We start from the raw sequence: 23,213 nt of genomic DNA on the forward strand, positions 1-23,213 counted from the left end.
TTTTACCCCATAGTGAACCAGTGAGATTGCCTGACGGTCACAGATTTTACTGTATGCGTCTCAAAACCAGAAGTCGCCTGCAGCCCTGGGCTATACACAATCAAAGTCCTGTAGAGTGAAGGGATCTAACCCACTTAAGGAAGTCGCTGCCAATCTATATAGTAGGATTGTATATTAGAACATAGCTTTTATTATGGCAGCCGGGGGGCCTTCTGAAAGCCCCAAGGGCTGCTATTGCAGATTGCCTGTCAAGTCATAACTGTGGGGTGGCTTGATAGACTGCCTGTCAGATCGTGGGATGATGTAACACTGTGGCATTACATAATACTGCAGGAGCGATCAAACCAGCGCAAGTTCTTATGCCCTTTGGGGCATAAATGCGAAAATTAGTTAGAAAAAAAAAAAAAAATTTTTTTTTTTTTTTTAAAGCCTTTTCCCATATTTATAAAAAATCTAAAGTAAAAAAGCAAAAGAAGACAAGGCTGCCCCCTATCACCTCTAATCTTTATCCTCTGCCTAGAACCCCCCCTAAATCATATACGCAACAATCCGGATGTGTCGGGGATCAAGCTAGTCAAATCAGAACACAAGATCGCGGCATACGCAGATGATTTGCTGTTCTTCATTACCAACCCAAGAATCTCAATACCAAATCTATTAGCTGAAATCAAACGATACTCTGACCTATCAAACTTCAAAATTAACTACCATAAATCAGCGGCCCTCAATATATCTCTCCAATCAGCACTTGTTAGCGACCTTAAAAACTCGTTCGCCTTCTCCTGGGCGAACCACCATATTCAATATTTGGGCACCAATATCACAGCAGATCCCGGAGACCTATACGCAGCAAACCACCCCTTGCTCTTAGGTAAAATCAGGACAGACTTAAACACATGGACAAAAGGCCATTTTTCGTGGTTCGGAAGATGCGCGATATTCAAAATGAATATCCTTCCCAGAATCCTATGCCTGCTCCAAGCGCTCCCTATCCACACACCCAGGCAATTTTTCCAACACCTCCTATCTCTGATGACGAAATTTATATGGGCAGATAAACCACCACGTACGGCACGAAACATATTAACAAGACCGAAAACAGAAGGGGGAATGGGCCTCCCGAGCTTCCCACCATACCACCAAGCGGTCCATCTGGCTCGCATAGTCGACTGGCATAGACACGGGGCCCTTAAACAGTGGATTGCCATAGAGCAAGCAACCACTCCTATTCCTCTAGTGGTACTCCCATGGATCCAAGAGCAGACTCCCGCGGAGTCGGCCCAGCACCCCCCCATTGGTCCCACCGTGACGACAGCATACAAAGTGTTCGCAAGACCAGATTTTGCACCCAAACCATCTCCCATGTTCCCGATTTTAGGGAATCCCGCATTCCCGCTGGGTAACGAGAGCAAGGCCTTCCGCCGCTGGTTCCAAGAAGGCAAATTCAGAGCACTTCATTTCCTACAGGAAGACCAATGGTTAACAATGGACGCACTGACTAGGCTAACGGACCCCTACCCAATACCTTTCTGGGAGACGATACAACTAAGACACTTCCTTAGATCCCTACCCCACCCAAGCACTTTCAATCGTGCAAAAACACACTATGAATTAATATGTAGCACAGAAGGACCATCCAGACACACCCTGCCAGCATATACAACATCCTCAATCAGACCCACACCCACCGGGATGGGAAGAAGACCTTAAAATCACCCTCTCTCCAGCGGAAAGAGAAAAAATCTTTACACTCACACACTCCGCATCGATTTCCAGCAAGATACAGGAATCCGGGTACAGGGTGCCCTCTCGATTACACAAAATATACCCCTCGGTTTCACCTCTCTGTTGGAGATGTGGAGCTGCACAGGGGACTTTTCTACACATCTTCTGGGACTGTCCGATACTGGCGGGCTTCTGGGCGGAGGTCTGGAGGATCACCTCCAAACTTACACAATACCCAATTCCCAAACACCAGCTTTCTTCCTTCTACACCCCAACACGATCCCCCTATCGACATACAAGAACTCAATAGTAAGACACTTGGTTGGGACAGCGAGGTCCTGCATCCCGAGACTCTGGCAGCAGACCACCCCTCCTACGGTGGCAATATGGCTCAATACAATGCAGGGGCTGATGGAGATGGAGGACCTTACAGCAACACTCAGAGGAACCCAGGAAAAAGTTACAAAAACATGGTACTACTGGTTAGAGTTCCAAGACACGACGGAATACCAGAGGCTCAGAAACCCCAATAACTGAAGGCCACTGAATCCATACCCCATCCCTCCCCTGTGTGTCTAAATCCCTAATGTCTTTTCCTGCTTTTAGTTCAGGTTCGACGTTTACCTGTTAAATATGATGGTGATAATATGTGTTAGGGCCACACAGTTCTGAAACCAGTTGTTTATGACTTTAACCCTTTGCAATCCAATTTTGGATTCAGGGTTTCCTAGGGGCTTTCTCTTTCTGCCATTATACAATGACGCCATCTGCTGGCTATAGCAAGTACTGCGGTATGTGACATGCTGGAGAGGCCCCCAACAACAGAGCAGCCAGTAATATACAGTAAGAATACCCTGCCGGATGTCTTCCGACATCGGAGCTGTACAGCCATCAATCAGAATGTCGTCAGACAGTGGATTGGAAAGGGTTAAAACCAAACAAGAGTCCTAGTATGAACATATATGGAAAGAACTGTTCCAGTTTAAAGGGAAGTAAACCTGAGATATCCAGACCGAGCCTACACCCACCCATCAACCCAAATAACAAGTGAAGCCGACCAGGAAATCAAGATCCCTTTATTGCCTTAGGCTGCATTCCCACGCCGAGCCGATATACGTCGTCCTCATCTGCAGGGGGAGGGAGGATGGAAGAGCCAGGAGCAGCAACTGAGCTCCCGCCCCCTCTCTGCCTCCTCTCTGCCCCTCTGCACTATTTGCAATGGGAAGAGGCGGAACAGGGGTGGGGCTAATTTGAGGAACTTAGCCCTGCCCCCATCCCGCCTCCTTTCATTGCAAATAGTGCAGAGGGGCTGAGAGGAGGCAGAGAGGGGGCGGTAGCTCAGTTCCTGCTCCTGGCTCTTCCATTCTCCCCCCCTGCAGAGGAGAACGACGTATATCGGCTGGCGTGAAGAAAGAAAACATATTTGGTATCGCTGCGTCCATGAAAGTAACGCATTATTTACCCCGCATGGTATACAGTTAGAAAAATGACAAAAAGTTACAAAAAAAAAAAATGTGATAAAAAAGTCATTTGAACTCCAAAATGGTTTCAATAAAAATGACAGGACGTCCCGCGACAAACGAGCCCAACTATGTCAGTGGAAGAATATAAAGGTTCTCGCTGTCAGACGCAGAAAATACGCTTTATTTTTCTCTAAAAGATATTATTTTTTTAAAAGAAATACAGGCAAAATATATATATATATAAATGTGGTATCGCAGTAATTGTACCGACCCACAGAATAAACCATTTGTGCTGCAGCGGGTACACTGTAGAAACAATCCGCCCCCAAACTAATATGGCGGAGTTGCACTTTTTCCCCCCATTTCCCTCCACTTTTTAAAAGTTCTTCAGTGAATTAAATACAAGAACCATCCGAAAAATACAACGTGGACCGCAAAAAAAAAAAAAAAAAAGAGGAGGAGTTATGATTTTTTAAAAGTGGGGAGGAAAAAACGAAAATAAAAAATAAAACAAGCCATGTCCTTAAGGGGTTAAACAAGCACCCCTCTCCACTAAAACAATGCCAACAAAGCCTTCCACCATCCAGTGCCCCTCCACACATGCCAAGCCTTTCCAATCTACCCCCAGCATCTCACCATGTACCCAATAGTCATTCCACAGCCCCCCAATGTGCATTTAATGCCCCCCCCCCCCCCCAGCTATCACACAGCCCCAGCAGCTCTCCATATGCACTGCGCTCTAAAACACCCCTCCGCTTCCACTAGTGAGTCATGTGACTGGAGAATGTCACGTGACGTCAGAAGGCTCCACCAATCAGCGGTTTTCATCATGGGCGGACTTACAAACTACACATCCCAGCATGCTTCGCTACAGGGCGTGACGTCATCACCACGGGACCGGCGGTTTTCCGTCACCTTGGAGTCATGTCAGAGCCGCTGGCGCGTGTCTCTGTGATGTGTGTACTACTCTGCTATACGCTTCTTCTATTGGGGACTACAAGTCCCAGCATGCCTCCAGAACCAACGTCTGCTGACTGTAGCGTTGTAAGGCTTGTTCACAGGCAGTGAATAGACCCCATTGGTTTTAATGGGTTCATTCCTGCGTGCGTGAAAGACTACGTGACATGACTGTGGCAAGAGCCCGCTGGACTCCACGGCCGTCAATGTGATTTTGTGCGCAAACCCCGGAGTGCGTGAAATACGGCGGCTAAAGTGCGTTCAGCCCCGCAAGCACGTAGCGTATTTGTGCGGCTGAACTGCCAGTGTGAACAAGCCCTAACAATGGTCGTCGCAGACGAGTGCACGCTTATTTACGATAGCGGCTCCCGTCATGGCGTCTGGCTCTCACGGCGCTGCTTGCTCAAACGGTTGTAAGCGCGTTTCGCGTACGCAAATACACTGCACGGCCGAAACGCACTTACGCATTGTGAGTTTGCGTATACCAAAAAATACGCATAAAATCACCTTGATTTTGCTAATACATATACGCAGCGAATACGCAGGTTTCCGGCAGCTTTTACACAGGATCATTGATTTCAACCCGCGCTTGTGGTTCGCAAACGTGCACAAAGAAAAGTCACGCCTCGTGAGCGAACCCGTTGTGTCGTATTTACGGCGTATTACCTGTGCAGAATATGTGTACGTGAAACGCTGCACGAATACGCGCTTGTGAACGCGCCATTGATGTGTGCAGCAGCTGGGCTCTGTAGTGCCCTCTGTGTACCACCCCGCTATATGCTGCCATGATATGGAGGCCTGTAGAGCTATAGATTTAGAACCCAACACAACTACCCGCCGCGGCCCGTGTCGGAGATCGGAGGCTGCGCTCGTACTCTGATGCGGCTGGCGGATTACGGCTCCGTAGACGTTGGGCTCGTTAAGGCTTAACATGGATCGGCTCATTAGACCGGATGGTAGAATTCAGCCCCAGGACCGGTGCAGCGGGTATAAGCGTATTCTGATCACGCAGTTGCACTGCATATTCCGGTCGCACAGTTGCGCTACGGATTCCGGTCCTGCCGCATATTCTGGACGCACAGCTGCATTGCGGATTCCAGTTGCGCTGCGGGGTATTTATGTATGCGAAAAAAAGGATGCAGAAAGGCCCATGTATTTGCTACGTACAGACACAGTGAATACGCACGTTTCCTGCTATTTGCGCCATTCCATTCACTTCAATGGCCTCTTGTGGCACGCAAAACGCACCAAAACGGGACATGCCTTGTCATTTTTTGACACGATTGAACGTCACGTGAAAAAAATGCGCTTATATGAACGAACCCATTGAAATCCCTGCACATGTAATGCGTGGCGCAAATACACCCGTGTAAACGAGCCCTCACTATGGTTTGTATCTTAGTTGCGTGTGGGGGGGGCGCCTGTGTAACTGGATTGGCGGCTGTAGTGTGATTCGCTGTAACACCGCGGCGTAATTCTGAAATAAAGAGGAAAAGCCACACGTAACATTGCCCTTTGCCTCCCTCAGATAACGGATGGCCTCGACGGTCACGATGATCCAGACACGTGTGCGTGTCAGCAGAGCCGTGTACAGAGCATGTACCTGGCAATATGTCCACCGCCTGCTGCCGCTATAGAAATGAGTGTGAAAAGACGTTTCTGAGATCGAAATGGCGCTACACCAGCAGTTCGCCCACCCTTTCTCCAATATGTCTGCGCCCCGTTGTGTGTCCGAGCCGCCCCCTGAGGACCTCGCATAATGGGTGGATATTGCCCCGGGTTTCTGCAGCTGCCGTGGTTGAAGCCATGCCAAAGACTGTCCAGCCTTACCTAAGGCTTATGAGGCTGGATAGACCTATAGGTAAGAAGAACGCTTTATAAGAGCGCATCTCATTTACACGCAACGATATATATCGCTCAAAATTCGTTCAAACGATGTGTTTTGAGCGATAATCATTGCGTGTAAATGCTACCATCGTTTACTTTTCGGCCAAGCGATGATTTTTTAATTCAGCATAAAATCCATTGGTTGGCCGGGCAGCTGATAGCAGGGACCTCATGCTGTGATTCTCCACAGGAGCGCTGATAACATTGTTTTCAGCTGCAGTCCCTTATGAGAACAATGGAGCTGTATGCAGATAAGAGACCACCCACTGTTATCTGCATACAGTGAAGGGAGGCTCATTTGCATGCAAATGAAGCTAATAAGCTACTAATGGGCATTAGTACCCATTAGTAGTTTATGCAAAATGATCGCTCAATCTGTCATTCAAGCTATCTTTTGATCGAATTTTGAGCGGTCATCTTTGCGTGCAAATGGGACTTAAAGGGGTTGTCCCGAGGCAGCAAGTGGGGTATACACTTCTGTATGGCCATATTAATGCACTTTGTAATGTACATTGTGCATTAATTATGAGCCATACAGAAGTTATTCACTTACCTGTTCCGTTGCTGGCGTCCCCGTCTCCATGGTGCCGTCTAATTTCAGCGTCTAATCGCCCGATTAGACGCGCTTGCGCAGTCCGGTCTTCTCCCTTCTGAATGGGGCCGCTCGTGCCGGACAGCTGCTCCTCGTAGCTCCCAGACAGCTGCTCCTCGTAGCTCCGCCCCGTCACATGTGCCGATTCCAGCCAATCAGGAGGCTGGAATCGGCAATGGAACGCACAGAGCCCACGGTCCACCGTGGGTGAAGATCCTGGCGGCCATCTTCGCAAGGTAAGTAAGAAGTCACCGGAGCGCGGGGATTCGGGTAAGTACTATCCGTTTTTTTTTTTTTAAACCCCTGCATCGGTTTGTCTCGCGCCGAACGGGGGGGGCTATTGAAAAAAAAAAAAAAACCTGTTTCGGCGCGGGACAACCCCTTTAAGATTCCGCTTTTTCAGGTTTTCAGCAGTTAAAAGGGGTTGTACCAGAATAGCAAGTTGTCCCTCATCTGCAGGATAGGAGTACTTTCTGATCAGCGGGGTCTCACCTTTGAGACCCCTGCTGATATCAAGAACGTGGGTCCAGTATCCCCCGTCCAACCATTTCAGGGTTACTGCACCCCCCACAGCGAGGAGGAGACTGAATGGAGCTCAAGTGCTTCATTCACTTTCAATGGGACTGCTACGTACCCGAGCAGACCCCGCTTGGATATTTCCATCACCACCATTGAAATCAATGGAGCGCTGACCGTGCTTGCTTGACCAGCGCTCCATTCAGAGAGACGTCACTGCTGGGGGAGAGGTGGCTCCCCCCAGTGACCGGGGGGCAGTACATGCATTGCATGCCAATTTCTGAACGTGTTTTATGCAAATTTTTTCTGCAGCATTTGGACAAGATTTTGAACATCTCCTCCACTTTGCTGCTCCTGTAAATGCAGCGCAGGGTCTACATGGAGACTCCGTGGCAAATCAGCCTCGTGTGAACGCAGCCTTACACTCACAAGGCGAAGAGGCGGGTTGTAGGTTTTTTCCCATTTTCAAAAGTAGGAGGATGCAAATAGACATCTGTTCTGAAAGACTTGGCTTGTTCTGATTTGACGTTTGTGCATGTCGTGTCTGAATGGTGAATCCGACTATCTTGTCAAATCCCTCTTTCTTAGGCATGATGCATAGGATTTCGCTTGCACCCTTTATAACCTGTTTTAATTTCTCTGATTCTTTTTTGTGCTTTTCAGGAACCTGGCTGTTGTATCTGCCGTGCACTTGGAGTATCGCCCTTGCAGCACAACCAGGATGCCTTCCAGATTTTTCTATGCTTGCCCTATTTGGTACCGGTGCGGTACTGATGCGCGGTGCTGGATGTACTATCAATGATATGTGGGATAAAGACTTTGATAAAAAGGTATAATATTCTCTATTGCGGATGTGCTCGCCAGTGTGCAGTAGAGATTATGCCGTCGCTAGCAGATGACGCGGATTCCGTGGTCTGTCTGCAGTGTCAGCTGCAGACGGGTCGTGGATCGGACGGCATCCATTGACTTCAATGGAAAACGTTCAGGCTGAAATAGAACATGCTGCCATTTTCCCTCCACGAGCAGAAAATTGCAATTGGTTTCTGCTCATGGACAAGCAATTTCAATAGTATGTTTATGGGCAGCATTTGCTGCGGAATCTGGAGGTGGAGCGCCGTGCCAGATTGTACAATGTAAATACGCCCGTGTGCATTAGGCCTTAGTGGGTTTTTTCTTTTTATTCCATAAAATTTCAATGAGCAGCAAGTTTCTCCCCTCTCTCTCTCACCTCGCCCCCATTCTCCATTCCGCCTCTCTCCTTCTCTCTCCCCCTCTCTCTTTCTCTCTCCCCCTCTCTCTTTCTCTCTCCCCCCCTCTCTCTTTCTCCCCCCTCCCTCTTCTCTCTCCCCCTCCCTCTTTCTCTCACGCCCCCTCCTCTTTCTCCCCCCTCCCTCTTTCTCCCCCCTCCCTCTTTCTCCCCCCTCCCTCTTTCTCCCCCCTCCCTCTTTCTCTCTCCCCCCTCTCTCTTTCTCTCTCCCCCCTCTCTCTTTCTCTCTCTCCCTCTCTCTTTCTCTCTCCCCCCTCTCTCTTTCTCTCTCCCCCCTCTCTCTTTCTCTCTCCGCCCTCTCTCTTTCTCCCCCCTCTTTCTTTCTCCCCCCTCTCTCTTTCTCTCCCCCTCCCTCTTTCTCTCTCCCCCCCTCTCTCTTTCTCTCTCCCCCTCTCTCTCTTTCTCTCTCCCCCCTCTCTCTTTCTCTCTCCCCCCTCTCTCTTTCTCTCTCCCCCTCTCTCTTTCTCTCTCCCCCTCTCTCTTTCTCTCTCCCCCTCTCTCTTTCTCTCTCCCCCTCTCTCTTTCTCTCTCCCCCCTCCCTCTTTCTCTCTCCCCCTTCCCTCTTTCTCTCTCCCCCTCTCTCCTTCTCTCTCCCCCTCTCTCCCCCCTCTTTCTTTCTCTCTCCCCCCTCTTTCTTTCTCTCTCCCCCCTCTCTCTTTCTCTCTCCCCCCTCTCTTTCTCTCTCCCCCCTCTCTTTCTCTCTCCCCCCCTCTCTCTTTCTCTCTCCCCCCTCCCTCTTTCTCTCTCCCCCTTCCCTCTTTCTCTCTCCCCCTTCCCTCTTTCTCTCTCCCCCCTCTCTCCTTCTCTCTCCCCCCTCTCTCCTTCTCTCTCCCCCCTCTCTCCTTCTCTCTCCCCCCTCTCTCCTCTCTCCCCCCTCCCTCTTTCTCTCTCCCCCTTCCCTCTTTCTCTCTCCCCCTCCTTCCTTCTCTCTCCCCCCTCTCTCCTTCTCTCTCCCCCTCTCTCTTTCTCTCTCCCCCTCTCTCTTTCTCTCTCCCCCTCTCTCTTTCTCTCTCCCCCCTCTCTTTCTCTCTCCCCCCTCTCTTTCTCTCTCCCCCTCTCTCTTTCTCTCTCCCCCCTCTCTCTTTCTCTCTCCCCCCCTCTCTTTCTCTCTCCCCCCCTCTCTTTCTCTCTCCCCCCTCTCTCTTTCTCTCTCCCCCTCTCTCTTTCTCTCTCTTTCTCTCTCCCCCCTCTCTCTTTCTCTCTCCCCCTCTCTCTTTCTCTCTCTTTCTCTCTCCCCCCTCTCTCTTTCTCTCTCCCCCTCTCTCTTTCTCTCCATTGCGAGTGAGTGCATCACTATTTGGGTTTCTCTGACCCCCTGATCTAGCACCTTCTTTCCTTCAAAGGTGGCAAGAACAGCTAATCGGCCGCTCGCTGCAGGAGACATCACCCGTTTTCAGTCTTTGGTTTTCCTGGGAGGTCAGCTTACCTTGGCGTTGGGTGTGCTGCTATGTCTTAATTATTATAGGTGAGCTTATTACTTCTAAGATATCAAATGTATATTTTTACATTTACTACTTTGAGGACTTGTCAAGTAACTTTCATAAAGTGTTTCCCACTGACACCTTCCTAAACTTCACATTCATGGAGGAGGTTGTCCAAGTCCCACATATATACCATAAGCATTCCTCCACTAGATCCCATGCTATACTAAAAAAACCTTAGATTTGTTACTTCTTGTATAGCAATAACAGCAGACAGCTCTATAGAAAACGTCTCATACCTGTATGGGGAAGACGTAGTGCAGGCTCACCCGCAGCTGGGGATTTAGAAGGGATGGCTAGTATTATCGCAGTTAGCTTTGGCACATGACACTACAAATATAGCAGGAATGTCAAATTAATTTTCTCTCTGAGGGCCACATCAGCCCACTGGCTTTTTTTTCTCCACTGCGCTGCGAGAGTAAGTGAAAAGTCTCGCAGCGCAGTGCGAGAAAAACGCTGCTAAATCGCTGGAACATCGCCAGTCTTTTCAATGGGGCCAGCGGCAGCAGCGCTAGCCCCATTGAAAAGATATGGAGAATGCCGCAGACTTCTGCCACAGCTGTGACAGGCGTTTCCTTCATCCTCGCGGGGACCACGGGGATGAAGGAATCCTCTGCCACAGCTGTAACAGCTGTGGCAGAAATGCAGAATGATATCCCATTGCTGCCGATCCCATTGAAAGCAGTGCTTTCTGGCCAGCCCCGCAGTATGATTATCGGGGAAGGGCTTGAAATATAAGCCCTTCCCTGAAAAATCATCAATAAGTGGTAAAAGATTTTTTTTTTAAATTACTCACCTCTCCGCTGCTCAGACGCTAGTGCTTAGCTATTGGCTTAGCGCTCAGCCAATTACAGATAGTGCTTAGCTATTCATTCATGATTAGCACTATCTTAGCTATTCATTCATGATTAGCACTATCTTAGCTATTCATGAACGAATAGCTAAACACTTTCTGTAATTGGCTGAGTGCTAAGCCAATAGCTAAGCACTAGCTGCTATTGGCTGAGCCCTCAGCCAATCAGCACAGCCCTTTCAGGAGGCGGGGATTTTTAAATTCCTGCCTGCTGAAAGTGCTGGACAGCAGTGTCGGGAAGCCATCCGGAGAACGCGTCTGAGCGGCGGAGAGGTGAGTAATTTAAAAAAAAAATTTTTTTTACCACTTATTGATGATTTTTCAGGGAAGGGCTTATATTTCAAGCCCTTTCCCGATAATTATACTGCGGGGCTTGCCAGAAAGCATTGCTTTCAATGGGATCGGCAGCAATGGGATATCATTCTGCACTTCTGCCACATCCCCGCAGGGATGAAGGAAACTCCTGTCACAGCTGTGGCAGAAGTCCTCAGCATTCTCCATATCTTTTCAATGGGGCTAGCGCTGCTGCCGCTGGCCCCATTGAAGAGACTGGCGATGTTCCAGCGATTTACCAGTGTTTTTCTCGCGCTGCAAGACTTTTCACTTACTCTCGCAGCACAGTGGAGAAAAAAACGCCAGTGGGTGTCCACCCTTATGGCTGCCTTCAAAGGGCTGATTGTAATTGTATAGTAAGGGCTCATTCACATGAGTGAATGTGTGAACAAAACCTATTGTTTTCTATGGTTCGTTCGCAGGAGCGTATTTTATCAAGTGATTGCGTATCACATGTAAAAATATGCAGCATTACCTATTTTGGTACATATTACGCACCATAACAGGCTGATGAATGGGCTGGTGCAAATACGCAGTGAATACATAGGAAACTTGCGTATGTATTTCAATGAGTCTGTCTGCATTCTATTTAGCGTGCACGGATATGCAGTGTATTTGCACACATTAAAACACACTGGAGTGGCCAAAAAATGTGGGCGGAAGCTTTTTTTTTTTTTTTTGTGCATATATGCTGAAATGTGCTTACGCCTGTGTGAATGAGCCTGAATAGTGACAGCCCCCCCCCCCCCCCATAGTGGCCGCAGTACTAACAGTGACCACCATAGTGGCTGCAGTAGTAGCAAAAAATACGCAACCTTGCTCTGTCTAATTGAAATGGCCAATTAGTTTTATTAGTTTTTGCGTAAACAAAATGCGTGAGCAAAATCTGCCTATGTGAACCAACCCATTGTAATCAATGGACTTTAGTCTCTGTGTATGGCACGTGGACATGTTTTGTGCATAAGAACGGTCGCGTGATTCCGGGCCAACACTATTAACCCCTTGAGTGGCGGGTTTCCTACCACCCTGTCGTGCCCACCAGGGCAGGTTTTTTAAAATGGTCTAATCATTGAATTTCAACTAATTTTGCAGTTGCGTCTCAAGAGCCATAACTTTTTCATTTTTCCATTGACATGGCCATATGAGGGCTTGTTTTTTGCGGGACAAGTTGTGATTTTTTTAAACGGGGGAGGAAAAAAAGAAATGGGGAAAAAAGAAAAAAAGGGGCCATGTCATTAAGGGGTTAAATAATGCATTAACTTCCTTCTCTGGGTCATTACGACGCATGGATACCACATGTGTGATTGTATTTTTGATTTTTTACAAAGTAAAGGGAGACAAGTGTTTTTTTTATTTTTTTTTATAATTTTTTAACTTTTTTTTCTTATTTTTATTTTAATTTTTTGTCCCTTTAGGGGACTTCCACAGGGACCCATCAGGACCCCCTGATCACATTCCGGGGGTCCGTTGGTGACAGCCCTTTACATGCTGCAGTGACAGCCCTTTACATGCTGCAGTCACATAGACTGCAGCATGTAAAGGGTTAACACAGCAGAGATCGGAGGTTTTCTCTGATCTCTGCTGTAAGAGCTGGTACCTAGCTGTCCTCTCACAGCCAAGCACCAGCTCTCCCTGCCACAGAGACCATCGGCTTGCTTCTGACAAGCCGATGGTGTCTATGGCAACCTGTAAACAAAGCAGGAGATTGCCGGCACATCGGCAATATCTTCTGCTGGTTTTTCAAAGCCCTTGCTTTGTTCTCTGTGGGTCTGTGCAGGCAGAGCACACTGTCACAGCTTGTGGCATTGTGCTCTGCAGCTCCCATAGTGATACATAGCCCGGAAATCTTCCGGGCTATATCGCTATGGGCAGTGGAGCTCGTCCCGGAAAATTTCCGGGTGTGCCACTCAAGGGGTTAATGGATCTTGTTATTTTCCGTGCAGGACGGGGAGCCCTAGCTGGTGTATTTACCTTGTAACATTTTCTTTAGTATTGTTTTAGGAGCTGCTTCTTTGTCGCTGGTACTTACCTATCCATTGATGAAGAGGATAACTTACTGGCCCCAGCTCGTATTAGGTAACTTACAGCTATGTGTAGTAGTCATTCAATGTAATTGTGACTTAAGGAAATCCCCCTCCTACTGTAATTAGCAAATAGCGTAAAAGACGCTAACTCCAAATCTGCAATTGTTATCTTTCTGAACACTCGCTGTATCTGTGCTGCCTGCTGGTGAGGACTAAACATAACGGCATGCAAGGTTAGTACAGTAAAACCTCTGCTAACGTTCGTAATCCGCCCGAAAGCTATCGGCTTTACCTGAAACCGTTGCTACTCGAGGTGATTATTTCCACTGCTGTACTACAGTACATTATCTGTCCTCAGTGTTATCACTGTTCTCTGTGCCATTACATAGGACTGCAGGTGACATCTGCTGTACTACAGTATATAATTATCTGTCCTCAGCGTTATCACTGTGTTCTCTGTGGTGTTACATAGGACTGCAGGTGACATCTGCTGTACATCATCTGTCCTCAGCATTATCACTGTGTTCTCTGTGGTGTTACATAGGACTGCAGATCACATCATCATCTGTCCTCAGCATTATCACTGTGTTCTCTGTGGTGTTACACAGGACTGCAGGTGACATTATCTGTCCTCAGCATTATCACTGTGTTCTCTGTGGTGTTACATAGGACTGCAGGTGACATCATTATCTGTCCTCAGTGTTATCACTGTGTTCTCTGTGCTATCAGCCAAAGAAGTCACCAGGCAGTAGCACTCCAAGAAACCCCTTGGCAGAGTGGGGAAGACAATCAGGGCTAATGATGCACTCTCACCAAAGATGTAGACCAGCCATCCATCAAATGTCCCCTTTAGAAACCAGCACTAGTACTCCCCACGGAATTCGTATTGGACACAGATGGTGGCGTTGCGCTATACTCTGTGAGCCGTTTTTTACAGAATCGGTAAAACGCTGCAGGGCCATTGAGAGGAGCCCTAAGGAGGCAACCCGTAACGAAGTAATAAGAATATGATGATAATATGAACCGTTTTCCATGCTATTTTCATGCTTTTTTCACTGCTCTGCACTTCATGGTTCCTTTTTTTATGTGGTCCCTGTAGTAACCTGCGTTAAAACACATTGCCCTCGCATGCAAATCACATGATCTGTGCAATGCATTTTTTTCACGATCCGAAAACAATCAGCGATTCTTAAACAAGAATTGCCCAAAAATAGGACAGGCGGGGATTTTTCTATCTTGGACTATTGGTCAGAGAGAAAAAATGCTCATGTGAATTAACGCATTCAAATAAATGGGTTTTGTTCCCATTGGCCATCTCGGAATCAGACAGAACGAGCCCGTGTGAATGCAGCGTAACACTGGTGAATTACTCCATTCTCATAATGTTCTCCACTTTTATGAAGGCAGTGAGCCAGAACAGGAGGACTACCCGTCAGCTGGGATGCAGGTTTGCAGCTTTGATAAGATGTTTCAGTACCGATTTCCCATACGTTCCCATAGAAGAGGTCAGGAGTAGGAGGTGCAGGGCTGCACATTGACCCACGTTGACACCCAAGGCCTCACAAGTTACTACATGGACGTTTCAGCCAAAAAAACAACAGTTTATGGGAGTCCCAAAAGTTACGTAACAAGAGATCCTTGTCTGCACCACGATGCCAGCATAAGGGGGAGAAACAGGGAAGCCTTTTATGTAACTCATAGGGCTTGTAAGCCGCCTCCTGATACCCGAAAAAGTGGAATTAGGGTGTATATCAGGATTCCCTCCACCTGTGGAAGAGATGATGTACAGTCAAAGTCCATCTTCCATTTGGACAAAAAATAAAGGTGGTTTGAAATCCGGATCTTAACAGGTAAGTAAGTAGTAAAAATTTGGACAATGAGTGACCTATAGGACTCGAACTGCTGCACATAGGCTTGGATTTGGCATCTTCTACTTTTTATAGTAGTTCGTGGAGGTTCAAAGGTGACAGGTACCCTTCTGAGGATAAATCACACATATTTACCACGAGTGAAGAGACCTTAGCTATAAATCATCGTTAACTGTGTCAAATGTATTCATCTTTATTTAAATGTTAACTTGACAGGACTCACATTTAACTGGGGAGCCTTACTGGGCTGGGCTGCTATTAAAGGGTCCTGTGACTGGTCCGTGTGCCTCCCTTTGTACGCCTCTGGAGTTATGTGGACGCTAATATATGATACCATCTATGCTCATCAGGTAATCACGTTGTCGGTTTAGTCAACACTTCCTGTCTTCTATGTCATTATCTGAATGTCTAGCCCACATCCTCTACATGTGTGGCGGACAGGGAACAGGATGAATATCCTCTGATGAACCCTTTGTGATAATTAGTGAAGGGGGAAACATGTTGGGAGAAAGCCCCTTTTTAGTAAAGCCCAAGGAGGATTGATTTGTGTAGAGCAATAGGGTGACACGTTAGTGGTGAATCTGCAGGATCACGGGGACGTCCTTTTCAGGATCATCACTCCGCATTGCAGGAAGAGTGAACTTATCCTTCAAATTTTCTCCCTGGTTTTCCTGCTCTTGAAGATATACTCGTTTGGAACCTGTTAAGATCACAGATGTTGGGAGAAGTTACCCTGACGTTCCCTGGTGATCCGCGAGTGTCATTGTTGTGGATAATGCCTTAAGGCTTCTTCACACGAGCACGTGTGAAGAAGCCCTAATTCGTGACCTTGTATACCACTAAGGCCACCTGTACACGTCAGGTCGGATTCCGCACGTACCTGCTTTTTTTCCCCCCCTCTTCTCTGTACTGCGGATGGTCTGCACAGCCAGCTGTCGGACATGTGCAGTACAGATTTTTAGGTGATGACGCAATGTCAATTGTGTAAGGGCCGCAGGTCAGACGGCTTCCATTGACTTCAATGCTTTCTGTATGTTTGTCTGGATTTTAATGTATATTGAATAAAGGTTATTATTGTATTGGAGACGAGGGGCTTTTTTTAAATTTAGATTGTGGTAGTGATATTTTTTGCCCTTTTTTGGCTATTTGGTTCTTTACAGTTTTTGGGAGTTTGTACGAGTATTTGAGCAAAGAGAAGTTAAATGGGTTCGTTCTCATGAGGGCTTTTTACTTGAAAAAAGTAGTATCTGCTGTATTTTCCTGCAGCAAATGCCCCATAGAAGTCTATGGAAGGTGGGCAAATATGCAAGGTTAAGCATGAAACACTGCGCAAAACACGAGGACAAGAACACATCTGGACCTCATTAGGCTAAGTAGCCATTTTAAAGGGTGTGTTGCGCATGCGCAAAAAGTACAGTAATAGGTGCAGACACGCATGTACCTCATCCTTCCTCGTTGCGGCATGCATGTTTGTGCATCTGGTCGTCTAAGCCCTTAGTCGATGCTTTTAACTTACATTCTGTATATATAATATATACTTGCATTATAAATTTCCTGTACTTGAAAACATTGGTTTCCTTTATAATAAAGTATTTCCTCCATCTTTAGGACAAGGCAGATGACGTGTTGGTCGGGGTGAAGTCAACAGCTCTACGCTTTAATGAGCAGACCAAGCCTTGGCTGAGTGGCTTCAGTCTAGCCATGCTTACCGGACTGACACTAACCGGACTCAACTGTGATCAGACTGCGCCCTACTACGCTGCTGTTGCGCTCATTGGGGGGCACCTCGTCCATCAGGTACCCATTTTTACTAACATACGAGTATATCTCTAAATCAGGCTGTAGCATCCAATAAGATTGGAGATGACAATATCCGATACTGGGTTAATGCTGGATATTAGGCAGTGTTATTCTCTGGTGGAAGACCCATGCCGATTGCAAACTTGACTTCAGTATTGCTCTATTGTAAACTGATTTTTAAGTGCAGCACCTCAGGAGAAAACCTTACAAGTCGTCTGGATTCCCCTCAGCATTCACGGTCTACCTGGTTGACTGGAATTGGATTCACCCCTTTAAGGACTCGGCCTATTTTCGGCTTCAGGAAGCAAAGATTTTTTGGGGATTTTCATCTCCACTTTTCAAAAGCCATAACTTTTTGTTTTTCCATCAACGTGGCCATAACAAGGCTTATTTTTTGCATGACGAGCTGTAGTTTTCTGGGTACATATACTGCTTTGTATAAATTTTATTAAGTTTTGTGGAGGGCAGGGAGAAAAACCCATCAATTCTGCATATATTACATGAATTTTTGTTCCAGCACATAAAGCTGAATTTGACAAAGCTGCTGTTTTTGCATTAAAGGGGTTGTCCCGCGAAAGCAAGTGGGGTTATACACTTCTGTATGGCCATATTAATGCACTTTGTAATGTACATCGTGCATTAAATATGAGCCATACAGAAGTTATTAGAAGTTATTCACTTACCTGTTCCGTTGCTAGCGTCCTCGTTTCCATTAGACGCGCTTGCGCAGTCCGGTCTTCTCCCTTCTGAATGGGGCCGCTCGTGCCGGAGAGCGGCTCCTCGTAGCTCCGCCCCGTCACGTGTGCCGATTCCAGCCAATCAGGAGGCTGGAATCGGCAATGGACCGCACAGAAGACCTGCGGTCCACCGAGGGTGAAAATCCCAGCGGCCATCTTCACAAGGTAAGTAAGAAGTCACCGGTGCGCGGGGATTCGGGTAAGTACTACCCGTTTTTTTTTTTTTTATCCCTGCATCGGGTTTGTCTCGCGCCGAACGGGGGGGGGCTATTGAAAAAAAAAAAACCCCGTTGCGGCGCGGGACAACCCCTTTAACCCTTTCCAATCCAATTATTTTTTCTCATTCATTCTCCCCAGCTCCAAATAAATCGGAGCTGGGGAGAATGGATGAGAAAAAATACATTTCCCTGCACTCTCCTGAACTGACAGAGTTCAGGAGGGTGCAGGTGCTCACTGCACCGTGGGGGGGCTGCTTACCTGTCCGGCGTCTTCCGCATTCTCCCTCTGCCTCCCGACTCGGCGATCATGTGACCGCTGGGGTCAGGTGGCACCCAGCGGTCACATGATCGCCGAGCCGGGAGACAGAAGGGAGAATGTGGAAGACGCCGGACAGGTAAGCAGGTCCCCCCACGATGCCGGCTCCCGGCTCGGCGTTCATGTGACCGCTGGGGGTCAGGTGACACCGGCAGTCACATGATCGCCGGCCGGAATCTCCTGCATTACATAGCGCTATGTAATGTGCAAAGGAGAAGGCAGAAAGGGTTGAAAACCCTTTCTGCCTTCTCCTCGGGGGTCCTTGATGAGGACCAGTGCAGAAGTGTATTTGCACCCGATGTGTCTGATGATCGGGTGCAGATGCACTCCTGCACTGCAGTGCCGGGCCTGTCCCGACATCGGAGCTGTGGAGGGAAATGATGATGTCGGGGCAGGCCCGACATTGGATTGGAAAGGGTTCAACCTAAGTGCATCACCAGATGCCTCCACAATGCAATCAATAGCTTTAGACATAGTAGGTAAAGATTCTAGCAACTGATCCTTTGGGGTTTTATTAGCAATCTGGAATTCTAATTATTCTACGCAAATGTTTAAGGATCTGGCTACACAAGTGGCCACAATACAAGGCTGGGTTCACACAGGGCGGAATCCCGCCAGAAATCTTGCGGTTTTGCCGCAGCGAAAAAACACTTAGCCGCTGGTTTTGAGAGCTGCTTGGCTGCATGCTTTTCCGTTGCAGCCGGCACTCCCATAGAGAGGAGCGTTGCCACACCGGGGGGGTTAAATAGACATGCTGCGGCCAGGGAATTCGCGGCGCAGCATCGGCTTTACCGCGACGGATTGGCCGTCTTGTGAGGACGAGATTTTTGACAAATCTCCTCCACATGGCTGGCTAATCCCGGGACTAGCGGCTGCAGGTGGACTTGCCGCGGCGAGATTCCGCACAGAATTTCTGCGGCAAATCTGCCCTGTGTGAACTCAGCTTTAAAGGAGGTAATAGAGATTCGTAAGATAGGAGAGCAGTGGCCTAAGGCAACCCAGGTCTTCTGAAGCCAATGCTGTTATTTTTGAAATTTTAGCTACAGGGTATCTATTTTTAGAAAAGGGATATTTTTTATCAGGATGTTTCTATAAAAAACTTGACTGTATTTTGAATAGGGAATACTCTATTACGTTTAGGTCTTTGACGTCCTCGATGTCCATACTGGGTAGACCTAACTGCTTTAAGTAGGTGATCTGTGTCAGTCGCCTTAAATAAGGGGTTGTCTGCTTGTTCATCCTCTTATGATTTTTCCTCTGATGATGAAGGTTCGCCCTCTTCCATAGCCTCTGACTCACTAGACTGTGCCTCATAATGGGAAGATTTAACCCCTGAGGTACTAGGCAACAATTTTTAAATAAACTTCCAGAGAACTATGAACTTCTGCATTAATAATCTCCATAATATTCTTAATAGACCTTGTCAGCAAAGGAGTTTTGTGTATGACTGTTATGGGAACACAAATCATGTTCCCTCTGACTTCACCGTCTGCTCCAAATTAATTATGAGAACAGCATGCTTATAGCCGGGGACACACACATCTGTATCAAAGGCAATATACTTCTGGATTATTATTAACATCATGGTATAGATATACCCAAAAATTACAAATAGACGCCCACAACGTCATAACAACTCATGATTGGCTTAGTTTGTAATGAATGACACATGTTAACGCCTTAAGGTGTGTGTTACTACTAAACACATGATTTCTAGGAACCGAAACTAGAATAGACTTATCAATATCCCTGCTTGGCCTAAGGAATCCAAAGGAGGCGGTAAGGACCAGTCCCCCCCCTATGAGAGGTGGGCATCCCAGATCTTTCTTGTAAGAAACACATCTGGAGAGCCGTGCTATGCCCTGGGGAACCATGTGTGGGAGATACCGCACAAGAATCCAACACACACCAGTGTACAATATTGAGCCAGTTAACCGTTTAGCTGCTAACTATTTACTAAGAAGGTAGACATACTAATAAATATATATATATAGATATTGCATAGGCTGATGTGAGAAACATATGAAAAGATATAATATACTATAGAATACATATATTACTATAACATGACACAGGGAGCTTCTCTTTACACATTCCATATGTTTTAGTCTTAAACATTTCCTTGGATTTTAAAAAGGTCCCTACAACAGAAAAGAAAATGCTTCCATAAGGATTTAGGAAAAGAATAACGTCAAAGTAGAGGAAAGAACTAGAGATGAGCGAGCATACTCGCTAAGGCAAACTACTTGAGCGAGTAGTGCCTTATGCGAGTACCTGCCCGCTCGTCTCTTAAGATTCGGGTGCCGGCGGGGGAGATCGGTGAGTTGCGGGAGTGAGAAGGGGAGAGAGGGGGGGAGAGAGTGAGAGATCTCCCCTCCATTCCTCCCCACCGCTCTCCCCCGCCGGCACCCGAATCTTTAGAGACGAGCGGGCAGGTACTCGCATAAGGCACTACTCGCTCGAGTAGTTTGCCTTAGTGAGTATGCTCGCTCATCTCTAGTAAGAACCCTTTTTACCCCACCTACCATATTGCCCTCAGGACCAGAATCCGGGCATTCAGTTCCCCATTGTTATGCTTGTTCGATAGAACCCGATGCAGCGTGTACCTTGCAAAAACATGCTGTGTCTTGGCTGTGGCTCTCTAGATTAGAAAATAAAAAGTTCCCTGGCTCCCAGGTGATGCTGCCCAACTAGTGGACAGTTGTACGAAAACGACTTCCCCAGATGATGTCATCAAAAACTGCCTTCCTCCACATGCCAAGTGGCACTCATCGCTACCAGAAGAGTCACTGGCAAAGCCTCATAATAATTCCGGCTTGACTGTGCCCTCCTCAGTGGTTCCACCACTCTCCTGGATCACGACTACTTCCGGCGCAGTGCCCGCTCAGCGGAAGTCAGGCCGTATACGGGTCACAGACTCCTGGCAACCAGACACCACAGTGTCCACTGCCGGAAGCGAGGCCACATCTGGTCCTTGCAGACACGTAGTGCAACACCCACACCAGGAGGAACAAGACGGGCAGCATATACTACAGTCCTTCACGGAAAGACCGTAATAAGTACCAGGAAAACCCCAGTGCTTAGGAGATAGGGGAAATCCAGCATCTGCCACAGGGGCAGAGGGTTAACCCAGACGTCCTACCTGCTCCTAGTGCAGTCTTCTGCTAGACCGGAAAGCCTCCAATAGGAAGTAAAGGGACCTGGAAGAATTCTTCCACCATTCTACCTCTCCCATGGACAGAAAACAGAGGAGGTGGGGGAGCGGGTGCTCTTGCCTTAAAAAGCAACCTGCGAGGTTCCTGTCTGGATGGGAGGTGGTCCCTCATACAGGTGCTATCATGGGCGGAAGGGAAAACTCAGTCTGTTGGAGCTTTCTATTCCCAGTTGGTAGCTCTTGAGCGAGGCTTTGCAGACAACATTTGTGGTAGACACCGTTAAAACAAAACCTCTGTCTATGGCTAACATTATCATACACGTTCCATTAGAAGTAACTTTGTTCTGTCTTTTTCAATTTTTAGATCTATACTTTGGACATAAACAATGCAGAGGATTGCTGGAAGAAGTTTACAGCAAATCGCACAGTGGGGTTTTTACTGTTCCTGGGTATTGTGCTGGGGAATCTGTGGAAATCACACGGAACAAATTAGGACAATGACTTGCTGCGCCACAGCTGGTATGGTGAAAATCCTAAGGATTTCTGCGTTGATTGCTAATAAGCTCTTGAACTATTCATGTCTTTTATTGAGCATATTAACTAAGCATCCTGAATGCAAGGGCAAAAAAAAGTAAGTGAACCCTTGAATTTAATAACCAGTAGATCCCCCTTTTACAGCAATACCCTCCACCACAGATTTCCTGCAGCTGCACATAAGAGTTGCACAACAGTGAGGAATTTCTGACCATTCCTCCCTGTATAGGTTTCAGTTAATCAATAGTTGTGGGATGCCTTGTGTGCACAACCCTCCCCAAGTCATATGCCATAGGATCGCGGTAGAATTAAGGTCAGGAGTGTGACTGGGCCATTCCAAAAACAAACATTTGTTTTCAATCATTCTTCAGCCGATTTACTTGTGTGATTTGGCCTATTGTCTTGGTGCATGCAAGGTTTCAGCTCAATGTTATGAACTGCGGTCCTTACATGTTTCTGTAGACTTCATTGCTTTATCAATGATTGCAAAGTGTCCAGGCCCTTCGGCAGCAAAGCATGCCCCAATTATGTTCCCTCACGCCACTGCAGTTTGGATGAGGTTTTAGTGTTGGGATGCAGTGGGGGGGGGGGGGGGGGGTTTCTCTCCAAAGTTAGGATTGGGTATTTGTGTTCCACTTTCGTGTAGCTGTAGCCCATTTTACCAGAAGCGCTATTGAACAACCAGATGGTCTCCGCTAAAATTGAGATAGGCTGCAATGATCTTATAGAGCAGTGATTTTTTTTTTTTTTAAACATGTAGTTCTATGAACCTCATTCTTCTTTAGCGTTTTTCAAATAGTGGAATAATCCCAGGTCTTTAGTAATGCTGCTGTGGCCTTTTCTATCTTCATGCATCTCTCCAACACCTTTTCTGAGGTCTTCTGAAAGTTAGTTGGTTATGGTGTACCACATCTTAAAGGCGTTGTCGCGCGGCAAACATCAAAATTTTACATTAGCCCATTCCCCCTGTCACAAAATAGCAATTTAAAGCGGTTTTTAAACCGCTTGCTACTCACCGATCCGACGAAATAAGGACTTTAAAAAATCTTCTCCCTAACATGGCCGCCGGTCCTTTCCCAGGGATGCACTGCGGTCTTCTCCCATGGTGCACCATGGGCTCTGTGCGTTCCATTGCCGATTCCAGCCTCCTGATTGGCTGGAATCGGCACACGTGACGGGGCGAAGCTACGATGCCGACGCGGTGACCAGCTCTTTGGCACGAGCGGCCCCATTCACCAGCCAGAAGCACGGACTGCGCAAGCGCGTCTAAAAACGCCAGAAGACATTAGAATTAGACAGATCCATGGCGACGGGGACGCTAGCAACGGAGCAGGTAAGTGAATAACTTCTGTATGGCTCATAATTAATGCACGATGTACATTACAAAGTGCATTAATATGGCCATACAGAAGTGTATAACCCCACTTGCTGCCGCGAGACAACCCCTTTAATGCAATCTTTCTTAATAAGAACAGCTTTATCAGTAAC

At 47.3% G+C, this 23,213-nt stretch overlaps 1 protein-coding gene across 1 annotated transcript; it reads left to right on the forward strand.

Annotated features, from left to right (window-relative positions):
• The first annotated feature begins 5,676 nt into the window (after positions 1-5,676).
• On the forward strand, positions 5,677-22,313 carry COQ2 (coenzyme Q2, polyprenyltransferase). The gene is given in 8 exon segments (XM_066574394.1): positions 5,677-5,749; positions 5,751-6,006; positions 7,804-7,970; positions 9,751-9,872; positions 13,065-13,150; positions 15,183-15,316; positions 16,575-16,763; positions 21,556-22,313. Coding segments are annotated over 8 exon segments (1,152 nt in total). The 5' UTR covers positions 5,677-5,680; the 3' UTR covers positions 21,685-22,313.
• The last annotated feature ends 900 nt before the right edge of the window (positions 22,314-23,213 follow it).

This window comes from Eleutherodactylus coqui, chromosome 7 (genome assembly GCF_035609145.1).
Source record: "Eleutherodactylus coqui strain aEleCoq1 chromosome 7, aEleCoq1.hap1, whole genome shotgun sequence".
Classification (NCBI taxonomy): domain Eukaryota; kingdom Metazoa; phylum Chordata; class Amphibia; order Anura; family Eleutherodactylidae; genus Eleutherodactylus; species Eleutherodactylus coqui.